At 27.6% G+C, this 24,531-nt stretch overlaps 3 protein-coding genes across 11 annotated transcripts in view; 2 read left to right on the forward strand and 1 right to left on the reverse strand.

The window, feature by feature from the left end:
- The first annotated feature begins 830 nt into the window (after nucleotides 1-830).
- Nucleotides 831-2,760, forward strand: Prosbeta3 (proteasome subunit beta type-3). The gene is made up of 5 exons (XM_015517495.2): nucleotides 831-989; nucleotides 1,297-1,413; nucleotides 1,479-1,654; nucleotides 2,228-2,500; nucleotides 2,592-2,760. The coding sequence occupies exons 1-5, from the start codon at nucleotides 987-989 to the stop codon at nucleotides 2,638-2,640; spliced, it is 618 nt and encodes a 205-aa protein (XP_015372981.2). The 5' UTR covers nucleotides 831-986; the 3' UTR covers nucleotides 2,641-2,760.
- A 2,332-nt stretch (nucleotides 2,761-5,092) lies between these two features.
- Ssb-c31a (single stranded-binding protein c31A) lies at nucleotides 5,093-7,259 on the reverse strand. Of its 2 annotated transcripts, XM_089222110.1 has the most exons (4): nucleotides 7,106-7,259; nucleotides 6,942-7,027; nucleotides 5,422-5,614; nucleotides 5,093-5,350 (listed from the first exon to the last, which is right to left on the reverse strand). In XM_089222110.1, the coding sequence occupies exons 2-4, from the start codon at nucleotides 7,005-7,007 to the stop codon at nucleotides 5,268-5,270; spliced, it is 342 nt and encodes a 113-aa protein (XP_089078236.1). In that variant the 5' UTR covers nucleotides 7,008-7,027; nucleotides 7,106-7,259; the 3' UTR covers nucleotides 5,093-5,267. The 2 variants fall into 2 exon arrangements, with proteins under 2 accessions (XP_089078236.1, XP_089078237.1); XM_089222111.1 differs by having other exon boundaries at nucleotides 6,942-7,161.
- A 105-nt stretch (nucleotides 7,260-7,364) lies between these two features.
- Nucleotides 7,365-24,531, forward strand: part of LOC107168177 (uncharacterized) — a 213,107-nt gene continuing 195,940 nt past the window's right edge. For 4 of the 8 annotated variants that reach the window (XM_089222101.1, XM_089222105.1, XM_089222100.1 and 1 more), the window contains exon 1: nucleotides 7,365-7,488. The gene's annotated coding sequence lies outside the window, so the exon portion shown is untranslated. The remainder of the gene's footprint in view (nucleotides 7,489-24,531) is intronic. The other 4 variants (XM_089222103.1, XM_089222107.1, XM_089222102.1 and 1 more) reach the window with 3 other exon arrangements.

Below are 24,531 nucleotides of genomic sequence, written 5' to 3' on the forward strand. Positions count from 1 at the left end.
CTACTCAAGCACCCCTATTTCAACCACTATTATGGTGTCATGTAGATTTTTATAACTTATTACCAGGGCCGGATTGGCCTAGCTAGTCATCTCGGTACATATAAAAATAGGGCCTGCTTATTGCATTTGCTTATGTTTTTCGCTTAAAATTTCGCTAATTCTCATCAGTTTCATTTTTTAAAGTAATAATCGTAAAACTGTATTATGCAATTGAGTTCCACTAGAAATCTTGCAATCTTACAGTTTCATCTGTTCATTTATCTAATATTTTATGGACTGCAGGAAATCATCACGTCGAAAATCGGTGAATATGTGAGACGTGAGTTGTGAATGTGATAGTTATATTTGTATTAAAATACGTATCGGGATATTTAATTAGTTTCAATAACCTCTGGAAAAAAGTATTTCTTGCCCATAATTTCTCGCAATCGGGATATGAAAAAGGTATAAAGGTTAGTTTGGGCCGCAATCAAGCGATTTTATAGTAACATACTAACATTGTAACAATAATATAGGTAAAATTACTACAGGAAAACAAACAATAATAAATTAGGATAATTATGATAGATATTATAAATTTACAGTGTACACAATTTATATTTATTTAATTATTTTATTCATAGCCTATTTTTAAAAAAAAAAGAAAAAATGTATAATTCAGTATTTTATATTTTAAAAATTGCGCGGACATTATGGTCCAATTAGAAAAGTTGTGTTCATAGCTAATTCCACAACCATGGTTTCATTTCTACAACCGCTTATACAAAAGAAATCACTGATAATAAATTAAAATGACAAATTATTTAGTTTTTGCGCATGCGTGATAATCGCACATAAACAGAATATTATAACCTGATAGATGATAGTGAATTAGCACTTTTTAGTGTTTAGGTTTTTTCAAAAACTCGAAACAGTCGAAACTGTTCTAAGGATTTTCCTATTTACGATTTTTCAGGAGCATAATTTAATCAACTACTTCTTTCAAAATGGTAAAGTACCAATTTATTATATCGTTTAACGAATTACACTGTTATTGATGATAATAATATTATACCTGTGTTTCGATACAAAAGGATATAATATGTATAATTTATTTAAGTATCTTAATGCTAATATGTAATAAGTTATTATTTAAAAGTTACAATGCTGATCGTTATAATATTAAACCTATAAGCATTAATAGTAACTACCAGATCACTTTTTAAGTTGTTAGACATATTTAAACAGAACTGATCGGTAGTTTAATATTTTCAAATTGTTGTTTTTATGAACCCCATATAAATTATTTTGCTATAGAGTATTTTGGATTATAATGGTGGTGCCTTGATTGGAATGAAAGGCAAGGATTGTGTTGCCATTGCCACTGATAAGCGATTTGGTATTCAAGCTCAAACAGTGTCTCTTGATTTTTCAGTATGTTGGTTTAATTTAATTTTGTATTATTATCTATATTTAATTGTTTTAATTTTGAATTATAGAAAGTCTTTCAAATAAATCCTCATACATATATGGGATTTCCTGGTTTAGCTACAGATATATTTACTGTGTACGAGAAAATTATGTTCAGAAAAAGGTTATACGAGTTAAAAGAGAATCGGAAAATATCTCCTAAGGCATTAGCATCTTTGGTATCCAATTTGTTGTATGAAAACAGGTAAATTATTTTTAAATAAGACACATTAATTAATTGAAAATTTGGATTATATTTAGATCAGTGATTCTTCTTAGTCCCCTTAGAAATCACCAACATGTTATAAAACCTATCTATTATGCATGTACAAACGTCAAAATTTTATTTTATTTGGTGGGGAATAGTTATTTTGAAATCTTTGATAATCATTGTTATAAACTATGTTTGCATACATTTTTTTAATCAAGTAAAATTATTTACAGGCAGCGACTTATACTATATGTTTAAATATTCAGTTGGATATTCAAGGACTAGCATAAAAGCTATTAGATATAATACTTAATGTATAATACTTAATTCATAATAGTTTTTTGTTTAACTTTTCATACTGACTCTTCATTGATAAATCCATTAGAATTGGTTATATTTAACTCTTCCGATATTTATATAATCTAGTGTTCGCATTATAATGCCATGATTTAATTTCTGTATACAATTAAATCTGCTTCAATTTTTTAGCTGCAATAATGTAAAATAATTTTTAATTTGTTTGCATATTATATGTTTTTATTAATCACTTTGTTTTGTACTTAACAGATTTTCACCATTCTTCGTCGAACCAATGATTGTTGCTTTGGATGAAGAGACATTGGAACCATATATGTGTGACATGGATTTAATTGGTTGTGTTAATAAGTCCGATAACTTTGTGGTGGGAGGAACTAGTTCAAGTCAATTATATGGTCTTTGTGAAGCTCTTTGGGAGCCCGATATGGAAGAAGATCAACTATTTGAAACTATATCACAAGCTTTAGTTAGTGCTTGCAATCGTGATGCTATCTCTGGTTGGGGTGCAAAGGTTTATATTATGTAAGTAAAATTATTGTATTTGATAGTTTTATTTTTTTTTATTTAAATATATCATGACAGTTACTATTGTGATTCATTTCTTATATTTCAGTAAAAAAGACAAGATAATTGTACGTGATATCAAGACGCGAATGGATTAAAATGTTTGAACACACAGCAATTTAATTTGTGAATATCTTTTTTCGTAATTAATTCAAAGATTGTTATCCTTGCGTAAAATTATAAATGGGATAAAAAATAAATTTAATATTTTGATTATACTTTGAATACCTATATTTAAATATTTGAATATTTTTTAAAAAAGTATTAAAATCAAGTCTGATTTATGTTGTGTTTCTGTATGATTTGCCAACTCTGGAAGTCAGCAAACTCATTGTTTTTTTTTCTTTATATAACCTCCATTCTAACAAAATACAAGTTCAGTTGAACAAACACATACAATTTTAACAATTTTGAAACTACACAGTCCTCTCAATTTTCCTTTATTTCTTTATGGTGGTATAGTTTATTATTACATCTTGTTTGGAAGATTTAGTTATAAATGTTAGAGAACAAACACTTTTTGGTATATTGTTTTTAGAGGTTTGTTTTAGCTTTTAACCGTTATTGATATACAATTTTCATTTGATTTTTGTGGACGAACTATCTATTTTTTTTAAATATTTCGATTATTATCGTACCTCATATATCTCATTTGGGTAATAATATCTCAATGTATTATAATATTAATATTATATACATGATATTTTAATCATTGGGTCAAATAAGTATAATTTTATATGCCTATACCTTTTGACACTAATAATATGTATAAAACTTAAACTTAAGACTTACTTACGCTCGAAGATTTCTGAAGAACAACAATCAATTTAGCAATTAAGCATTGGAATAACCATATCTTAAACCTTAAACGATTGATCATAAAATAATTACTACATTTGTCTTGAGCGTAAAATCTAAGATTATTATTTTAAACTAATTTCTTTTTAAGTAAAGTATATCTAAAAGTAACACAAAATATAAGGTGTCATCTGTTTAGTCATTAACATAACAACATTTTGAATTTTTGAATTAGATTAGAACTTCTATTAAGTATTTAATTAAAGAAAGAATGAAAAAAAGGAAGTATAAAATTAAGATAAAAATGTAAATTTTTTAATTAATGTTATTAATTGTCAAGTAAAATGTACAGATTTAAATAAAACTGACCATTGAGATTGTTTAAAATATAGTAAACTGACTAGCAATGAACAAAAAACTTATAAAATTTCAATATGTTTTGAATGTAATTAGTTACGTTCTATCAAAATATGAAATAAATGAATTAAATCATGAGCTGGATGGAGCCACTACCCGGTGCCCACACCACTAACATCCTGGGTTTGACGCTACTGTTTGTTTGATTAGTTTTTATAGATTTTTAATGGGATGTTTTTTTTGTGTATGAGTTAATATATGAAAATCAGTTGAAACGATGCTGGCGGCGTTTGATAGAAAATTGGAAGTAGATAGTGTTTTTCAGGTTAAAATTCAAATTAACTGTATTTTTCAAAGAAATATATTAATCCAAAATTTGAATTTTTACACAATACCAGTTTTAAAAAATCAGCTAATTGTAGCTAAATATCCAATATTCAGAATTCCTTGTTATGAATTTTATGTATGTATAATCTCCAAATAATATTGAGTAATATATAAAAATGTATTGTTGTTCAAAGAAGTAACAAAAAATGAAAATCGATGATAGCCTCATAATATAATATCTATAATCTATGGCAAATGCCATTCGGTGCCACTAATCATTCGTCTGAGACGATTCACAAATACAATTTTATAATAATTTCAACAAACAAAATTAGAATGTTATAAAGTTATTAGTTAACAATAAGCCGATTATAGGTATTTTAGTACCTATAAAATTGATTCTACTTAAGATAAGAAAATGTCTATACATTAGAGTTCAAAGTGAGATGAAGACGAATGAAGAAAGCAGTTCATTAGTATTATGGAGTCAGCACTCTAAATAATTTGGCACAGCTATATTTTAACCCAAAAAGTCTATGTATATGTAGGTAAGTTTGATAACTTATTCTTTTGAGAATTGCATATCAACTTTATAGTCTTAAAATTAATAATTACTGCCATGGACAATCTTAAATAATATAGGCAAGCAATAATAACGATGGTACATCTAAGTCAAAGAATAATAATGTTTTTATATACAATTATAAATAGTGTTGTACAAACTAGTTATACTGAACACTGGAGTTCTATAAGTCCCATAAAATTCAACAATTTTTTATGTTAGTATATTAATGTTAATAAGTAACCTAATAATATTTAAAGCTACTCCTCCACCACTAAGTTTGAAGGTGTGTGTGTGTATGCATGTGGGGGTTGAATAACGTGTGAATAATAAATTGGGTGTCTGGGAATTTGACTACAATTAAATAACCGTAATATAATCTTATATTCTTATGTTATACATTTTGGCCCTATCTCTGGGTACATTTTTTTTATGTGTTGTGAATTCCATTAATGATTTGATAATGAGTAATGAATTATATTCAAATTAAATAATAAAACATAATATCAATGGAATTTGTATTATACTTGGTAAATTAAAATACTTTAGGAGAATAAGTACAAAATTATAGTTCAGCTTATAATTTAACGCTTAGTGCTTAGTTATGAGATGGTACATTAAAACAAACTAACATTATAAATAAATAATAAAAAAACAAGTTTTCTGTATTAAAAAATTCAATTATCCCAATTTTTCAACAGATTCCTGAATGTCATCAATTTGCTCTTTCAGTTTATTCCATTGGCCAACAGACAAAGATATTCCTATAAACATAATATTGACATTTAAAAGAAAAATTTAATTAAAAGTAGGTTAAACAATTTTTTTTAGTTACCTTTTTTTCCAGGAAGTATTTCTCCATTTTTCTCATAGAATTCACGGATGTCAATGAAAAGTTTACCACGAAATTCTCTAACTTTAACAAATCGATTTTTATCTAATTGAAAAGAATGCTCTTCTTCATTAGAGCTGGATTTCTTGGAACTATCTTTATCCGAAGGTTTAGATTTCTTTGGAGGAGGATTTCTCTAAAATCAAATTAATTTATGGTATTAAAATTCTCTTGTATTAAATATACTATACATACTTCTATATAGTAAATAATCCCTTATTACTTAAAATAAATTTGATTAAGTAACTCAATTGAGACAAGACATAGTATCATAAATAGATTAAAAATTTTACTGTATGAATGCATTTTATTAAAATATGGTAAGAAACTAAGAACCTCGCTAAGAACAAATATCAATAATATTATTTTATAATGGCAAATGTAACTACTATAGGTATTAAATTCATTATTTTGATGTTTGCTATAATTTTTTAAACATTATCTTTATGATTTGATTGTTCAATTAAGTTTAACGGTGCTCATGTCCAATATGGATCTTTTCAAAAGTGTTAATTTTTATTTTTTTGATCAATTCTAATACATACAAAAATATTCAGGTAATCTATGCTGATATTATATTATTCTTATAGGCAGATTTGTATTGAATTGTAAAATTGTTTAAACTATTGGGAAATACACCAGAAAATAATAGGTTAGGTAGTTAGTTCTTTTTTAAATTTACAATTAAATATACAGGTAATTACATAGTAGGTACCTAACTAGTTAAAAAATGAATTATAACCAATAACAATTATGACCAAATATGCTTTTTTTTAAACATTTCAATGATTTAAATAGGCATTATGAACCTACTGATGCGCTGTCCCTGTCTTACAAATATACAACATACACAGAAAAAGATTCATCTAGTGATGTTAATTTTAATGTTTCTTAATTATTTATAAATTATCAAAGAAAGTAAAAATAAGTATAAGAATATAAGCAAGTTCTCTGTGGTAATTAGTTTTCTTAACTTTAATTTAAAAGCGAGTTCTACTTTATATACATATTAAAACTTGCTTAAAATTAAAATACCAAAAAAATAACTGAGGAATTGTACACAGATATTATCCCTACCTGCTGTTAAATTTGATAATAGGTAAAAGCACAGCAAAAATGATCTATTATTATACATGTTTGTGAGACAGACACAATAGGGAGAATACGTGAACGTGGATGCTGATCACATCAGGTCCTCTAAAGGTCATCAGAAGTAATGATACATCTTCTCCACAATATTATTATTGTCTTATGCATGTCAAGAAAATTGTGCAAATTAAGTACCATACGGTTGGTGTCTCGAAGTCATTGGACTATATTTAAAAACGGCAGTGTAACAAACAACAATCTCCAGGAAAAAGTACCGAGTACGGGATATTTCTTCAATCAATATTTTTGGGTACCTCCACATAATCCAATCCAACACAAGCGATTTATTTTTAGAGCATCAGCCTAAGACTTACGTCGTCGGGTCCGGAGTCGGAAGAAGAGGACTCTGAGGCGCTACGTTTGGATTTCTTTGGTGCCATTGTGAGAACGTTTCCTTTTCCTGTAACGTGGAATACACAAATCGATGAACGAGGACGGTTGGTAAATACTAAATACTAATATACGAGTCAGTACTTACGAAAATTTAATATTAGATGAAAACGGATTTTATATCGAATTTTTCTACGATAAAAGACGGTTAACAAAATGTCATAAACTCATAAGCACATAACCTAAAATTCGGTCGTTGTTACAGTTTGACCGATCGGCGTGCCGTTAATTACCGGACAAATGTACCATTTCGCGTTTTTGCGCGTCTGACGGGACAACCCTGCGTATTACGAACTTTTCGTACGGCGGTCGGCGAGTAAATTTCCCGCGTACAAGTTACGAGTTTAGTCACGTTCAGACACGTTCCCATGGTGTTTTGTGTCGTACTTGTTGACTTCCGCAGACGACGCGGCTCTCGAATGTTGCACGTTACGTTCGCAATAATCCGACGAAATTCTAGTCGTCGTTAAGGTAAGTTATTCGTTATTCTGAGTTGTTGGTACAAATTTTGTATCGAAGTCGCATAAATTGGGGGTGGCGACTGTAAAAACATTTAACTAAATTTTTGCAACTTTAGGTGAACGCATATGGCACCCTCCTGAAATGTTAGCACCCCTAACTGACTGGTTAGTTCCAAAATGTAAAAAATTAATACATTTTTATTATTATTTATTAAATTAGTTGTGACTATATTTTACCGATTGACCTTTTGGCGTTTGCCACTATAAAAACGTATATTTGAAATAATAATTAATATTTAACGTTATATTAATAAAACGCAGTGGTGGATTTGATTCGTCTTCTAGGGGGGGGGGGGCAATATCCATTGGGTCCAAAAATGATACTAATTTTTAACCTACAGAGGAAAAAACATGTAATAGGTAGGTATGAAGGTAAAAATGTAAAATAAATATTTATATTAAAAAATTTAAATGGTTCATTAACATATACAAATTTATATTAGTCGTCTACAATACAAAATCTAAATTTCTTTTCTTCATCGATGCAAATCGACTACACCCTACAGAGGCCGTGATTATAATTCTTAGAACTTCTATACAGATTTCTGAAAAAAAGTATTATTTATACGTAGTTTGATGTCTAGGGAGGGGCCATGGCCCCTATGTCGCCCCCCTAAACGTCACGTCTGATAAAACGTCAAGAATTGTACAAAAAATATATCATAATAAGTTAATAATTAATAATAACAATTGTTGTGACTTAGAATACGTTCTGATTTTTATCTCGATAACGTATAATAATTTTAGATTATTTACTAGTTATGCTGGAATGTTATAATTTTATTAAAAATCGATAAATTAGGTACGGGAACTTTTTAGGGCTATAAACGCTTCCATTGATTTGAGAATAAAACTTTAGGTAGGTTAATACTAATAGTAATAATTTAGAAGCTATTAGTTTTTTTTTGCCCTTTATGATGATAAATCATTAATGCAAACTATAAGGAACAATGCACTCTTTGAATATTGTCCGTTGGAAGCACGCGATGATTGTATTTGTAAATATCAGAGTATATTCTCCTGTTTGCTGATATAATCGTAATGCATAAACCTGTTGAATGTTGGTAAATAAAAATTTTATTTATACAGTGAATTTATTATGTCGATATCGAGAACTTTAATCTTGTATTATATTTTTATATTCTTTTCAAATGAACAGAACTTAATTTTAACTTGGTTTTAAAATATCGTTGTTATGTCTTTGTTTAATAAATTATTGAATGTTATTTCTATAAACTATACCAGAACAATGGCATAGAAATGTTGAAGACTATAATAACATTTGTAGTACCGTACATCGCGTACATCAATCAAGGAGTCCCTTTGCCATCCTCCTAATTTTTTTTCAATTTATCAATTAGATGCAAACAAAAGCATAATGTAATGTATATTCATTTATTTTTAGTTTTTAGCAAAAAATAAACCATGTATTTTTATTTAATTTTTTTAAAAATATTTATGTCTACATTTATAATTCCATGGCTGTACAATGAGACTGAATGAGTAAATTAGAGGGGGATTAATTGACGTGAAAGGGAAGTTACCCATTGAATGACATCCCATGAAAAAGTTTTAGATATATAGTAGATCTCTACATTAGTCCCCTTTAAAGCGATTAGGAGGGTTACCTTAAATTTTCTTTGATGAGAGGTGAGATGATAATATGATTTGAGTGAGAACTGAAAGGTTTGTGTTTTTTTTTAGACAAGAGTAGAAATATTATTTAAGGTTGATATGTAAATGTATTTATGAAGTTAGTCATTGGTGGTTTACCAGGGATCACCTGTTAATAATCGTAGAATTTTAGCTGAAGAGCCTGAATTGTTCTGGTGTTTGAAGGTTTAGTTGAGCCTCAAAGTTGAATGCCATATTAGTACCACATGAGTCTAAAAAGTGCCATGTAAATGGTTCTTATAGTTTTAAAGGAGAGTTTAGAGTGGATTAAGGGTCTACGGAGGCAAGTTCCGAATTGAGAGCTTTTAGGTTGTTTTTTAAGTGAGGATCTCAAGTATGACGTTTGTCAAGTATTAAATCAAGATTGTGAGTTTTCGTGGAAGATGAAATTTGTGCATTATTGTCTTAAGGTTGGGTGGTATTCTAGAGATCGAAGGGTGAAAATAATTTGAAAGGATTTAAATGAGTAAATTTGAATCCTTCGGCCATGAAACCACATTTTTAGCACATTTAGATGGGTTTCGATGGGATATTTTTTGGATACTAAGAATAGCAGTGTCATCTGCAAATGTATCAAGTTAAGTGTTTTTGTTTAAAGGTAAGTCGTTGGTAAAGACATTTTACAGGAAAGGGGCTATTATGTCATTGTCTCGGCGGAACACCTGAAGTTGCTATTTTAGGATTAGAAAAGGTGCCTTTAATTGTTGTGACAAATACTTTGTTGAGATAAGATTTTATTAGTAGGTAACACACTCCATATTGAATGCCACTAGTAGGCAAGAAGGATTACGTTTGGGCTGGGTGCCAAATTCGGTTAAAAGCTTGCGCGATATCAAGAAAAATAGCTACAAATAAAAACGCAAACTTTTTTGTTTTCGAATACTAGCGATGTTTGATCAAAAACTGTGCAGTTGGTTTATTGTAGAGTTTTTTGATGTGAATTTAAATTGGAAGACATGAATGATTTTGTTTTATGCGACAATTCTTGAAAATCTTTTTAGGGATATTTTTCGAATAATTTGCCTATGATTGGAAGAAGGCTTATAGGTCGATAGAAGATGGGTTTTCAAGAGGTTTATTTAAATATATTTTTGGGGATGAGGTATGACAGATTACCGTTAATTAGGAGTCTTCCAATTCGTCGAGTGGACACGTAGATAATAGTTGATTAGTCCCTTTAAGGCTTAAATCACTAACACATCTTTTAGAAATTTTAAACTAAACTTAAAATTATCCACCAGATTTGTTAAAAATTATTTTATGTCTGCTGATGTAGATGATAATTACAAAAGAATAAATTTCGCTAAAATATCGGTCCGTCTGTTTGTCCGAAAATTTCGGGTGTTAGAATCTTAATTTATTTTATTTCTTTGTTGCTGTTACTAAAATATTTGATGTATTTTAGCTAATATTTAAATAAAATAATTAATCTCAATAATGACCAAAAATTCACCAACTAAATATAATATTAATATGACGTACCTATTTTATATTATTTGGTTTTATTATATATATAATTGAGTGCAATAATAAATATCCATGATAAAAAAAGAGGATGTCGCTCTGCTGTACATTAGGGGGTGGGGTGGACCTCTGACTAGGGTAGTTTAAATTTGAATGCAATGATAGGTAATCAATTTTCCCAAAAACATTGCATGTAGTTATCATAATTCATAATACCTTATTTTATCATAGATAGACATATACCTGGTTTGAGGATAAATCGTTATCGTTACAAGATTTTATAAAAATTTAAAACTCAAGCGCTCAAAACATTTTTCCTATAATGGCGCTTCAAATTTTCTCTATAGCTATTTGAAGCAAAACTTATGGAAAACTTAGTGTTGAATTTTTTACCTTAGAGATATAAATACAAAAAATTTTATGAATTTTGAACTAGAAAATAGTTTGCAAATACTCATGGTTTTGACGAATTTTTGTCAATATTTGAACTTCAAATGCTAATAAAAAAAATTGTGCCCATGTATTCATATAATTTTTTAATCACTGTAAGAATAACTTATAAGGAACTTTATATTAAATGTTCAAGTATTTTGATTGGGCCAAAAAATTTTTTCGACACTTAAAAAAAAATTTTTCAGAAAAATTGATAATTTCAGTTGTCTATAAATATCTCAAAAAGAGTCAAAATATTTTGAAAATAAAATCATGCAAAGAAAATGCCAATCTAAATAACTGGTAAAATTTTCAAGTATCTACGACTCATACTTTTTGAATAATAACAAATATTTCAAATCGTTTGAGGATAAATCGTTATCGTTACGCTATTTCGTAAAAATTAAAAATTTAATCGCACTTAAAATTTTTCTTATAATAATGCTTCGAGTTTTCTCTATAGCTACTTGAATTCCTTCACCTTTAGTGTTTTTTTTTAATCCTTAGTTATAAACACAAACATTTTTATGATTTTTAACTTCAAATTACTTGCAAATTTTCGCGTTTTCGACAGATTTCGTAAAAATTTGAACTACAAACGCTTATAAAAAAAATGTGACTAACGGTTTTTAATTTTTTTTAGCTACAATAAGAATAACTTATAAGGGACCTTGTATTAAATTTTCAAGTTTTTTTGATCATCCAAAATTTTTTTACCTCCGTTCAAAAAAATATTCTCATAAAAATTGAAAATTTCAGTGGTCTATAAATAACTCAAAAAAAGCTAAATTTTTTGAAAATTAAACTGTATATAGATAACACTAACACAAACATTTGGTGAAAATTTCAAGTTTTTACAGTAATTAGTTCTTGAATTATTACAACCAAATAAAAAATCGATTTAGTCGAAAACTGGTTTTGCGTAAAATTTCTCGTTTTTCTGTCACTTTTTTTTTTGTTTTTCTTGATTTTTTTGAAAACTGTAGGAAAATGTTTACTTTTGATCTCTATAATGCACTAAGGATATTCACTTTTCCATCGGAAACCTCCCCCAATGTTTGATATTGAAGCATTATTTCGACTAGTTATGCTGTACACAGACACACAAAAAAAAAACACACATCATTGTAAAATCAATACATTCATCACTCCGTTCAGAATTTAAAAAGTAAAAATAAAACAAGTATAAGCAGATACTAGTAGATAGTAGTAATGTGATATGTGGTAATTAATATTAAACATGATTAATAAGATTTAGAAATTGGATGAGTTATCAATTATCATATTTCTATATAATTTTAGCAATTAAAATAAATGAATAAATTATACAAATTAAATATTTTGTAAATAAACCATTGCAATTTGCACTTGCATTCGAAATTTGATTCTGATTTATTTTTAGTGAGACTAGTGCTATCAGGTCAGGATTTAAGGTTGTAGGTCCCCAGGGCCCACATAAGTTTGAAATATAAGAATTTTTAGTTGATCTACATGCTTTAAAACTTGAACTTTAAAATTATATTACTGATGGGTTATTCCCTCATCATGCTATTAATTTCTTAGTTAGATAGTTAAGTAATTCTATTTATAATTAAGTAGTAATAGTAGAAAATTACCAATCCCAGGTGATTTGTGATTTGTTTTATCACACACAAGTAGTATCACTTGTCAAACTTAAAAAAAAAAATAGAATATTTTTTACAAATTACTAGAAAAATTAAAAAGAAAATGTAATCATTTGGTGGGGGTCTCTTATCAATTGAATCTTGTGGGGGCTTCGGGGCTTGGGCTGAGTGGTATAATTGTAAAAAGCCATTATTAATTATTATCTGAAGAAATCCACATATATGTACCTATTATAATAACAAAACAAGATTAATTGTTTAACACATGCTATAGTTATCAATAGAGGTCGGATTTTTATGATTTTACATATTTGTTTCTAGTCTATGCAGTTAAGTGGGAGTGAGAAATCTTTACGATTCATGAAACACAGAATTCATAGGAACATTTTATTCTGCATAAAAAAGCATATTTTATGGGTTAGAGAATATTTGAGAATATTTTTGTAATATTGGCATATAATGAATATATTTCACGTATATCAGCACTTTGATAGGTATAATGTTCACTAAATAATTCTGTTTATAAATAATTAATTTCTGGATTTTAATAAAAATTAATCTCCAGGTATTCCTTATCGATTGCGATATCACGTAGATTATTTCGTTAGCTAAAATAAATTTAAACTGAATTTTTTTTAATATTAAAAGAATATTTTGCATATTTAAGGACATAAAACATCATATATCTGGTATTTTAAAAGAATATTAAGAGAATATATTGCCTAATTTATATGACATAAAAACATCATATTTTAAGGATTTTAAGAGAATATAAATCCGACCTCTAGTTATCAATAATATTTTTTATTTGTTTTATCTTAAGACTTGTATAATATCTTATATAATACTTGTATATCTTGGCCAAAATACTAATTTTATTTAGAGTTAATATTATGTTTTAATCAATATTTCAGTTGGGTATATAAAATTATTTAATAAAAATTACAATATATCATAATTTATAAAATAGATTAAATAATAATTAAAATCTTTCATCGAATTATAATTAGGTATACAGTGAACGCCGCTTATAAAACTCATGGACTCATCATGGTTTAGTCGCGTTATAGACTAAAATCGTCTTTAACGGTCCGGACATATCCAAATAAATTATAAAAACTAGGTTATAAGACTCAAATTTCGTAAAAAAAAGATGATTGAAAATATACATTTTTTGTGGAAATTTAGAAATAAATTTGTTTTCAAAAATAAAATATTTTTGTTGATTTTTACTGGTTTCTAATGATGCTTTATAATGTGTGCATGCACAATTTTTAATTATAGTTTTTTCATTTATTCACTGATAAGTAATGTGTAATATGTGTATGTATTAAAGTAGATTAAAATAAAATTCATGAGTATTTTGTGTTTTTTTGCACTTCGCCTATAAAATTCATTTGGTTTTAAGATTCACTTTGAGCTGTTCCCAAAGTGAGTCTTATAAGTGGTGTCTGCTGTATAATTTAATAATAGTAAGGTGTTATTATTTAAAATTACCTTTTTAAGTTTAATCTGTAGTATTCAGTTTTATTCTATTTAGGTGCTTTAAATTGATGACATTACAATTTATATCGATTAATAAAATAAAATAATTGATTATGACTTATGAGTAACAAGGTCGTATCTTAAAATACATTTGGGGGAGAGGGTCTGAACTGTTGAACATTCCCATCCTTTAGTGTAATACTAATGCTTTGATTTAAGTATGTTTTATGTATTAAAACATTGATTTCTTTCGATATAATATTTGTTTGAAATTATTTGTCTACCTAAAACACCTTTTTAAAATGTACATTTTTAATTAATATGCAAGGGTTGTTGCTGCCGACAATGCATATGCAAATTAAAAAAAACATTTTGATTTCTAGTTGATAAAGCAATATACTAATGTTTTTCCTACAAGTTTTTTCAATAAAATGTATTTGCATACAAATTACACACTTAGCAGTCAAATGTTCTTACAAAAAATAAAATATGTGACATGAATACAAAATCCCATGTATGGATACAATTGAAAAATAATTTATAATGTTATTAATAATAATAATCTCTTTGAATATGCAAATGAATTTATGTAGGTACAATATTGAATATAAAGATTTATTGACGATTACACATAATTAAAATACTCTACATGGATTTATTATATTCCAACCAATTACCTTTAATAATTAGCTATAATAATAAATAATAATCGATTAGGTATTATTTTTTATGTATCGTGATTGCACGAGTATTCAACATAATGGTATACATTTCGCGTAGATCTTATGAATTCAAGTGTTTGTGTAATAATTTATATAGACTGGCAAAGGCATAGTCCGGCTGAATTTGATAAAAATGTAATCTTTTTATTTTTTTATACCACTTTATGTGTACTTTTAAAATATTTTATATTTCTTTTCTTTATCAAATTTATGTAGCCATTTTTATTTAGAAAGCTTACTACTTTCCTTATTCTTTCATCCACCTGCAATAAATAACGTCTCAAGCAGTACTTGAATATTAATGTTTTTCACAGAAAGATTTTATTCTTCGTGTATACAGTAGTATAGTATTACTATGTACACCAAACTCAGGTATAATAATATTCAGCGAGCTGACCTCGTTGAGGGAAATCGTCCACAGGGATGAATATAATACATTAAACATTCTACATCTATTTTATATATATATACGAGTATATATTGTACTCATAAGATTTCTGGCCGTGTTTAGTCCAAGTGCATAATATACTGTTAGTACATAAACAATTAGACTATACTTATTGTCATCTATCTACTTTCGGATGTACACATTTAATCGCTTGTTAATGGAAATAAAATAGGTCTGTTATAGTATTCTAATTTTGAAGTCATGATACAGTGTGTACTGAAATCAATAGATTTTAATAACGTTACATAAAACGATTTTTCGGCGTTTTCATTTTATTGGTGAAATTTGAACTGTATACAGTTAGAGATCTCGCTGTCGCCTTGGTAAGCAAACATTTTAGTATAATTTTAATCTGAATATTATATTATTCGTTGTTGACTAAAAAATTAAAATAGATAAATGATGATGATAAATCCTTATATAAACCTTTATTTCTTTTAAATTTCAATATTTTATTTCATTTTGTAAATTAAGAGGATCATATAAAATAAATATAATTTTAAATGTTAAAATTAAATTTTTTGTTGCTTAAAATAAATGGAACTAAATAAAAACAATAAATTTTTATTTTTTATTTTTTAGTATTTATAATAAATAATGTGTAAATATAATCTAAAAATCGTTCAAACTACCCTAAAAATAACGAGTAGATACTGACCGAGGCACTAATGCCGCTAACGGCGTGACAACTTTGATTGAGCAGTTGATCCAGTATTTGATAAACGCAATTTATCTCATTGCAGCCCATGCACATGTTAAGTATTTCTATATTTTAGAAAATACACCATTCAGTCGATAATAGTTCGAGTTTTGTGATACACATAGAAAACAATGATTTAAACCGTAATTGATTAAGCTTGGAGCTCATCAATGCATGTTTAAAAAAGCTGGCAAGTTGTGTATGTCGCTCTGCTGTAAAGTAGGTTACAAGTGGGTTACTGTAATGGATGGAATTAAATTTGAATTCAATGATATTATATCATTGTATACGAAAAACGATTCTGAGCGAAGACGATTTATCTGTCTAGGATATATTATAGATTATTAAAAATTTTCAAATTTTCGATTTAAAAAGAAATTTTTTTATGAATTTCTAACATAAAATAATTTACGAATTTTCGTGACTTTTACATAATATGTTGTCAAAATTCCAACTTTGAATGCTTATAAAAAAAAATCGTGACAATGTATTTCTTTTATTTTTCAACTGCTATTGTAAAAATATGTTGTATTTGTATCTTGTATAAATATCTTGTATTAAATTTTCAAATCTTAGAATTAAAAAGAAAAACTTTTATGAATTTCTATTTTTATGTATTTAGTTAAAATTTGAATTTTAAATGCTTATAAAAAAAAATCGTGCCTGTATATTTTTAATATTTTTTAACTGCAATTGTTACAATGTGTTAGAAGCCTTCTATTAAATTTTCAAGCTTTTCTACCGAACAAATAAATTTTTATCGATATTTATAGAAAAAAAAACTAAAAAAGTTGAAAAATTAAAATGTCAGTAAACAGCTCAAAACAAATCTAAATATTTTGAAAATTTTAACAAATATATAAAATGCCTATATAAACATTCAGTCAAAATTTCAAGTATCTTTGGTAATTTGTTTTAGAGTTACACCAAAATAAGGAAATCGCTAAAAGTGAAAATCCAATGTTGTAAAAATTTAAATTTCAAATGCTCATAAAAATTTAATTTGAATTTCCGGTGGAATTTTTATTTGTGATAAAGATTGAAAACTTTGTAAGGAATCTTGTATTAAATTTTTAAATCTTAGATTTAAAAAGAAAATTTTTTATGAATTTCTACCTTAAAATAATTTGTGAATTTTCGTGATTTTTTCGTATTTTGTCAAAATTCAAACTTTGAATGCTTATAAAAAAAAAAAATTGTGACTATGAATTTCTTTTATTTTTCAACTGCTATTGTAACAATATGTTAATAGCCTTGTATTAAATTTTCAAGCTTTTCTGCCAAACAAATACATTTTTATCGATATTAATTTTAAAAAAACTAATAATGATCGAGAATTTCAAATGCCTATGAATAGTTCAACTTAAGTCGAATTTTTTTGAAAATTACATGGTGGATAGAATATACTTATATAAACGTTCGGTGAAAATTTCATGTATCTATGGTCATTTGTTTTAATGTTACATCAAAAACCAAAATCGATGTTGTCGAAAAATGAGTGTGCGTAAAATTTCCCGTTCTTCCCTTAATTTTTAGTTTGTTTATCGCGATTATTTATAAAAATATTGAGAATTTTTTATTTTTGACCCCCCAAAGTACCAACTAGATTCACTTTCTGATTGAACGAGGTACTGAAGTCAAAAATCGAAGCATTTTTACTGCCCCAAAACGTGACGACAGACACACACAAAAAAAAAAAAACACACATCATGGTAAAATCAATACATTCATCGCTCCACTCAGAATCTAAAATATATATTTTTTTAATAGATATACTATGAATTTATAGGAGATTTGTATTTTGTTCAATGGTTCAGATTTTTAATACAATATATGGTTTTAAATAAAATAATGTGTAATAGTGCTCTGATTACTTAATTTTAGGTATTTTTTTGGGTGATATAGCTGGTACATAAGATACTATAAGAGTTACTAAGAAATAACTAATTTTCAGCTAATTTTAGAAATGATTTATTATGAATTTTAAAAATGGTGTTTTTCAACGTTTACGTGAAAAAACTTCAAAAGTAAGTATTTTTGGTAAGTTTTGATTTTACCAATCTATTAAGTGCTAAAAACCACATATTTGAAAATAAAATAAAATAAAAATTCAATTCTTAGTATTTTTTTTTAAATGCACGTAACGAAAAAATGAAGTTTTTGAAGTTTTTCATCTATAACTTCGAAACAAAGTTTGAGCGGGACACAAAAAAAAAAAACACATCATGGTAAAATCAATACATTCATCGTTCCGCTCAGAATTTAAAATGAATTAAGTTAAATTTTAAATTAAAATGAATGGAATTAAATAGATATAACCAGCAAAAGTTGAGGTGTACTCACCCATCTTAAGTTTAATAATAAAATTAGTTTGTTTAATATCCGATTTTAAGACATTTAAATGTTTTGTAAAGTATTTCGTTTTAAATTTGTTATGAATATTTTCAAATTAGAAAATTAGTGTAGCCTGAATGGATCATCTTCGTGCAGTAGATATTACATTGTAGCACCATATAATCTACGACAGTAGAAGTTCTCTGTTATTAATTGTTGTAATAATAACTGTATATTTTAACTGTATTACGTTTGATAAATCGATTAATAGGCAGTTGTCACCTTGATCAAATGTCTTTAATTGTCTATGGCAATAATTATTTCGGTATGATGTATTTTAACAACTCTTATGAATATGCTTAGGAAAAATTAAATCAAAATACTATGATTAAATAAATATATGATTTTATGTATATTGCTTTCGATGTGTGCGACTTTATACAGGTTACTGCTTAGACTTTATTAAGACGTATCTACATACGTCCAACATAATTTAATAACGCAATGCGTACTATTATTTCACTATAAATATGGATATATTTCTTTTTATTATTATTATTAATATTTTACAGGTATGGTTTTGTTTATACCATCGACACAACTTTTTTCGAATCCAATTTTTTTTTTTTTTTTGCTTAGTGAAATCGAATTATTAATAATATACCTACCTACCTATATTTTAATGTTTTATATTATTAAGTGCATATTATTTTACTCAAAGATTTCATGAAATATTTTTGTTGTCTCTTCAAACTGTATAATATTTATAATATTATAATCTTGTTGTTAGATAAAAGACGGCAAAAGAATATTCTCGAGCTCTTTATCTCTGTAGGCCTATAACAATTTGGTCTTACTTAATCGTAATTATTATGGTATTATAATAATGGAGACCCCTTTTAACGTTTGCCGCCCGCGGCCCTTTTTCCTAAAACCTACCACTGGACCATTTGAGTTTAATTATAATTTTATGCAAACTTCCATTGTTTATAATACATGGGTATTGATTAATAATAATTATTCTAAAAGTATCGACTTCATAACATTATTATTAAAAAGTCTTGTATAATCATAGGCGGATAAGCTTACCGGGCAACCAGGAATTTCCCGGTGGGCCCCCCTTTGTATTTCGGTAATGGGGCCTTTTAATATCATATATTATTAAATTTTTTTTCATTTGGAGGCCCCTTTTTAAAATTATCCGGTAGGCCAAAAATGGCCTATCCACCTAACGTAAACGAATAATTATACTAATCATATTATTTTTTGAATTTTAATCAACGAATAATAATAATAATTTTTTATTACAATCTGTAAATGTGTTTTTTTCACAAGTACAAGTGATGTGGGAGTTGTTGGGTTGGAGACTTAATGGAAGAGTCCATCCAGTGATGAAACTGTAGACTTGTAGACAGTTAACAATTTAATCGTTTAGTATATTCAGAAATAATTATATAAAACTATATTATCAAGACTATTCTGACTTTGGAAATGTATAACACGAATATACGATAAAATTATTTGTTTTTGTTCATAAATGAGATACAATAATAGTATCTATAACAGACACATTCCAAGGCTAATGCTTTCTAAGTATTTTGTATTAAACTTTAATAATGCAATACATAAACGATAAAATAGACATTTTTACCCAAAAATGTTGACTATATTGTTTGAAAAAAAAAAATGTCATAGTGGAAAAAATCGATTTAAGTTAAATATGTTTCAAAGAGTATAAAATAGCATATAATAGTGTAAAATATACCTTAAAAACCAAAAAACGCAAAATATGCATTTATATGCACAATAAAATTTCAAAACTAGTTTTGTGAAAGCATGAAATGTTTTTGTATCGTACTCTGCTATTTTTGTGACTGTATAATACAAATATGCAAATGCTTCAAGTCCTCTGCCCTACTGATAACTTTCATGAGACTTTTGAAAATAATTTTGCATTTATGTTTTCTAATTATATATTCCATCGTTGGCTGCTGCATGCAGGATGGGCGTCAGTCACAAGTATATAAGCTCACCGGTGATTAATTGTTTTATTATATATATATATCTGAGAAAATAGCTGACATAATAAATTTTATAAGGATAAAATATTCTCATCAATTTCAAGTCTAAAGAAACTTCAGGTTTGCTACCTATATAGGTAGTATTTTTTTAAATAGTAAGTATATGCGTATTGGTGATACCGCGACGTGTAACGTTTTATACGTATATTTTATTGGCCTAAAAGTAAATATGTATATATGTACATCCTATTCATTAATCACTTTGTATACCGAGACTCGTGGGCGTTGCTTTTGGATATTTTAAGCTTATAGTTTATACTTAATACTGAAATTGCTCTAAATTTTTTATTTTTCACGTCTTTTCTTTGGAAGTATACGAATAACGTAAATATTATGATGGAACCGCACTGAGTAAAATGTAATAGAATACAGTATAAGTGAAGTTTTTAAATATATTCAAAACTACTTTTTTAAATTCTTCATTAAGCATTTTCAAAAAAAAATTTCATTTGATAAACAGAAATGAGTATCATCCCTATAGAGTAGTGTCTGGGGCTGGAACCTGACTGAGCATGATTGACCTTTTTCACAACCCGATTGAGCATGGTCGGAATCAAACAATTGGAACCCAAAAAAACCCAAAAAACAACACGATTGAGCACGAAAATAGGTGCGACGTTGCCATTTTGTATCGTATAATATTAATATTAAAAAATAAAATACATTTGAATGTAATAAAATAAAAATCGTTTAATGGGTTTTAATCACATATTACATATGTACCTACGTCAGTTAGTTTATTATATTATATTACAATGACAATTAATTCCGTTAAATACTGAATATAAAAATACATAATATAAAAAAAATAAATAAAAAAATGTTGAAAAATACGAATCAAAATAAATTAAAAAATAAAAATTTAAATTTTTTTCCTTAAATACTTATTTAAGTAGGTTATCAACATCTTTAAATTCAGAGTACTTCTGATAAGCTTTTATAGTGAAGTTAATTTTTTGGTTTTCGATAACACTAATTTTTTTATGATTATTACTTGCTATGGATTGAATTTTCGTGATCGTTTCAGCCTGAGTTTCTTGTAACACTATAATAACCAAGTGTACCTATATGTGGATGTGCCTTGTAAAATTGGGAATTGTATGTCCTGTGGAAACTTTCAGCTGCATTAGTCGTTCTGAAAAATAAAAATTGAAAAATTAAAAATGTATCTATGTCTATAGTAAAATAATTTATAGATTCCGTATAGATACCTTGGATTATACGATGGTTCCTCAGCCCATATATTCGGGGGAAATGGAGATCCGTCATCAATGTAATTATTAAAAATATTATCGGAAAATTCTGTGCAAGCAATTTCATCTGGACATACACTGATAAGTTCGACAAATGCATCAGCTACTTCATGACTCGGAAGAAAAGCTAATCCAAAAAACATTTTTAACCAATTTCCAATTTAGTGCAATCACAATTTAGTGCAATCGTTGTAGATAAAATTCTGGTTTCCTATCTATCCCAGTTATTTTCAACTTCCGTGGGTATGCCTACCCATCGATCGATAGTAAAATCGTTTTCGACTAATATAGTAATATGTTAGTAATTACCTATTGGTAATATCTACTACACAACATACGTAGGTACTAGTGAAAATCTGACAACATTGTATACAATATTTTTTTTTTTTATCGTGCTCAATCGGGTCGTCTAAAAGGTCGGCCGATAACGACCGTGCTCAATCGGGTATCACCGGTGTCTGGTACACCTTAATTAAGTAGAGTACACAAAAATCTTAAAAAGTTGAATAAATTCATCATTAAAGAGCAAAAAACGTAGGGGGCACGCATGGTGATTTACTCTGTATATCTTAACAAACGAATACTTAATTAAATGCTATAAATAAATACCAGTTTCCACCATTATTGAAAAGAGAGAAAATCTCGAAAATCATTAATCAAGCATAATTTGTGTATTATAAATATTATGTTATTATTGCTTATTAGGTATACTTTTTTTGAATTTTTGAATTATAATAGTTCACATTTATAATTTATTGTAATATATCTATCTCCAAGTTAAGCGTGCTTTGTTGTTTTATGAAACATTGTATATTCCAGAAGTATTCAGGCTTTTTCATTCCACGGCTTCTTTGTGTGTTTATAATATTTTGATTGCTCCCAAATAATTATGAAAAAAATTGAAACAACATATTATGGATGATGATAATTAGTGTGACTTTAGTACTAGAAATAAAACTTCAAATTGTCGCGTGGTGTATTTCGTTTTTATCTCCATAATGGTACAAATAATATTTATACAAGACCTAGGTATAACGTTGGTTTCTGGTACCTTGACGTGGTTTCCTTCACAAACTCTCGTGACGGTGACGCCCCTGGGAGTCGCGCGGCACAGTTTGTATACCTCTGGTATATTCCATACAATATATTCATAATACTATAGACTATAGAGCATAGTAGGTATCTATTAGTACTCGTCAAAATATTTCTATATAATACTCAAAATAAAGAGTGATTTCAAGTTTTTTTTTTTTTAACCATGACTTTGTGTAATGCAAATTCATTTAACCATAGTATAAATAAAACATTTCTTGTTTGCGAATATGAATGAAAAATAATATGACATATTTTTAACATTTAAATTCAAATTCTATAAAATTTATTCTAATTTTATATCGAAAACGTATAATTATAGGTAGGTAGGTATATTGTGTTTTGCACTTTGCAAACTCTGACGTCGTGTTCCAACTGTTTTGAACCACCGCAATAAATGGCAGGACTACAGTATCTAGTTTAATTAGTGTACATTGGTGTAAGTAGTTCATAACAATAGTTACAAATGTAAACTGGGTCGGTCTGAAGGAAACGCAAGCTGTGTTGACGCACAAGGTCCCGCGGTCAGTCGGCAAAAAAAAATTCTTGGCAATTTAATATCGCTGGTTGTTACTTTATATTTTGTAGCCGATTGTTAACGATTCATTACCATTATTAGTTATAGTACGATTTCGATTTTATCCTATGTGATAAATATAATGATTAGCTAATGATTGGCTAAACTGAATTATTTTCATATAATATTAATCATGCATATAGTCTTCCCGATTCATCGACAGTTTGGAGATCGTACGATGCGTAGAAGTCCCAAGGTAACGCCTAAACACGCCACTGCAGAAGCGTTTTGCTAACAACACTCATAATTCAATAAGTGCAGACTGTCAATAATTGCGTAAATCACTTTTGACGCACGTTGACTGATGTAAGCTATATGAAAAATAATAATATTTAATATAAATAATTATGGTTTCTCATAGAATTTCAGATATCTACGTGGTGATTTAATTCGTACCCTTTTATGTCCATCGTTTACCCGATACGCTCTCTTGTGTATTATAAAAAATATCCGTTACACGTGTTTGATAACATATTGATATTTTATGATATTTTTGTACAACGATTTTGGAAAATGATTATTGTCTAATTACAATACAATATTTATGAAATTTAATGCACGTGCAGCAGAAATGGCGCGTTTTCATTAATGTTTCTACATCATTTTATTGCCCACTGCAGAATATGAAACCGAGAACAATTTCGGTGGACCGCATTATTAATATATATATATAGAAAGAGCGACCGCGTCAGTACTAAATTCGTAAATCGTCGGTAGAGTCGGTAGAGTCGGTAGACCGCACACTAATAAGAGACACCCAAATAACGCGTGTGATATTACATATATATAACATATAAGGTACGCACGTTTCGTCCGTCGTTCGAATGGCTGTTATATTAGTAGGTATATACAGGAAAACTCATCATCGAGCATGCTTACATCCATTTTTTCTTTTAATATAATATAATGAATTTATACAAATTTTGATTTTTAAATTATCTACCTATAATGTCTGTAAACATGTGTTAAGATTTTTTTTTACTATTTAATGAGTGAACTGTGATGGCCATACAAAGCACTTTTTTTCGAATAACAAACAATATTACAATTTTTTTATTTTTTTATTTTTGTAAAAACGACGATTTTTCTAAATTAAAATTCTATTG

This window comes from Diuraphis noxia, unplaced genomic scaffold (assembly GCF_037042655.1).
Source record: "Diuraphis noxia isolate RWA-SAM2 unplaced genomic scaffold, SU_Dnox_SAM2 contig0003, whole genome shotgun sequence".
NCBI classification, from domain to species: domain Eukaryota; kingdom Metazoa; phylum Arthropoda; class Insecta; order Hemiptera; family Aphididae; genus Diuraphis; species Diuraphis noxia.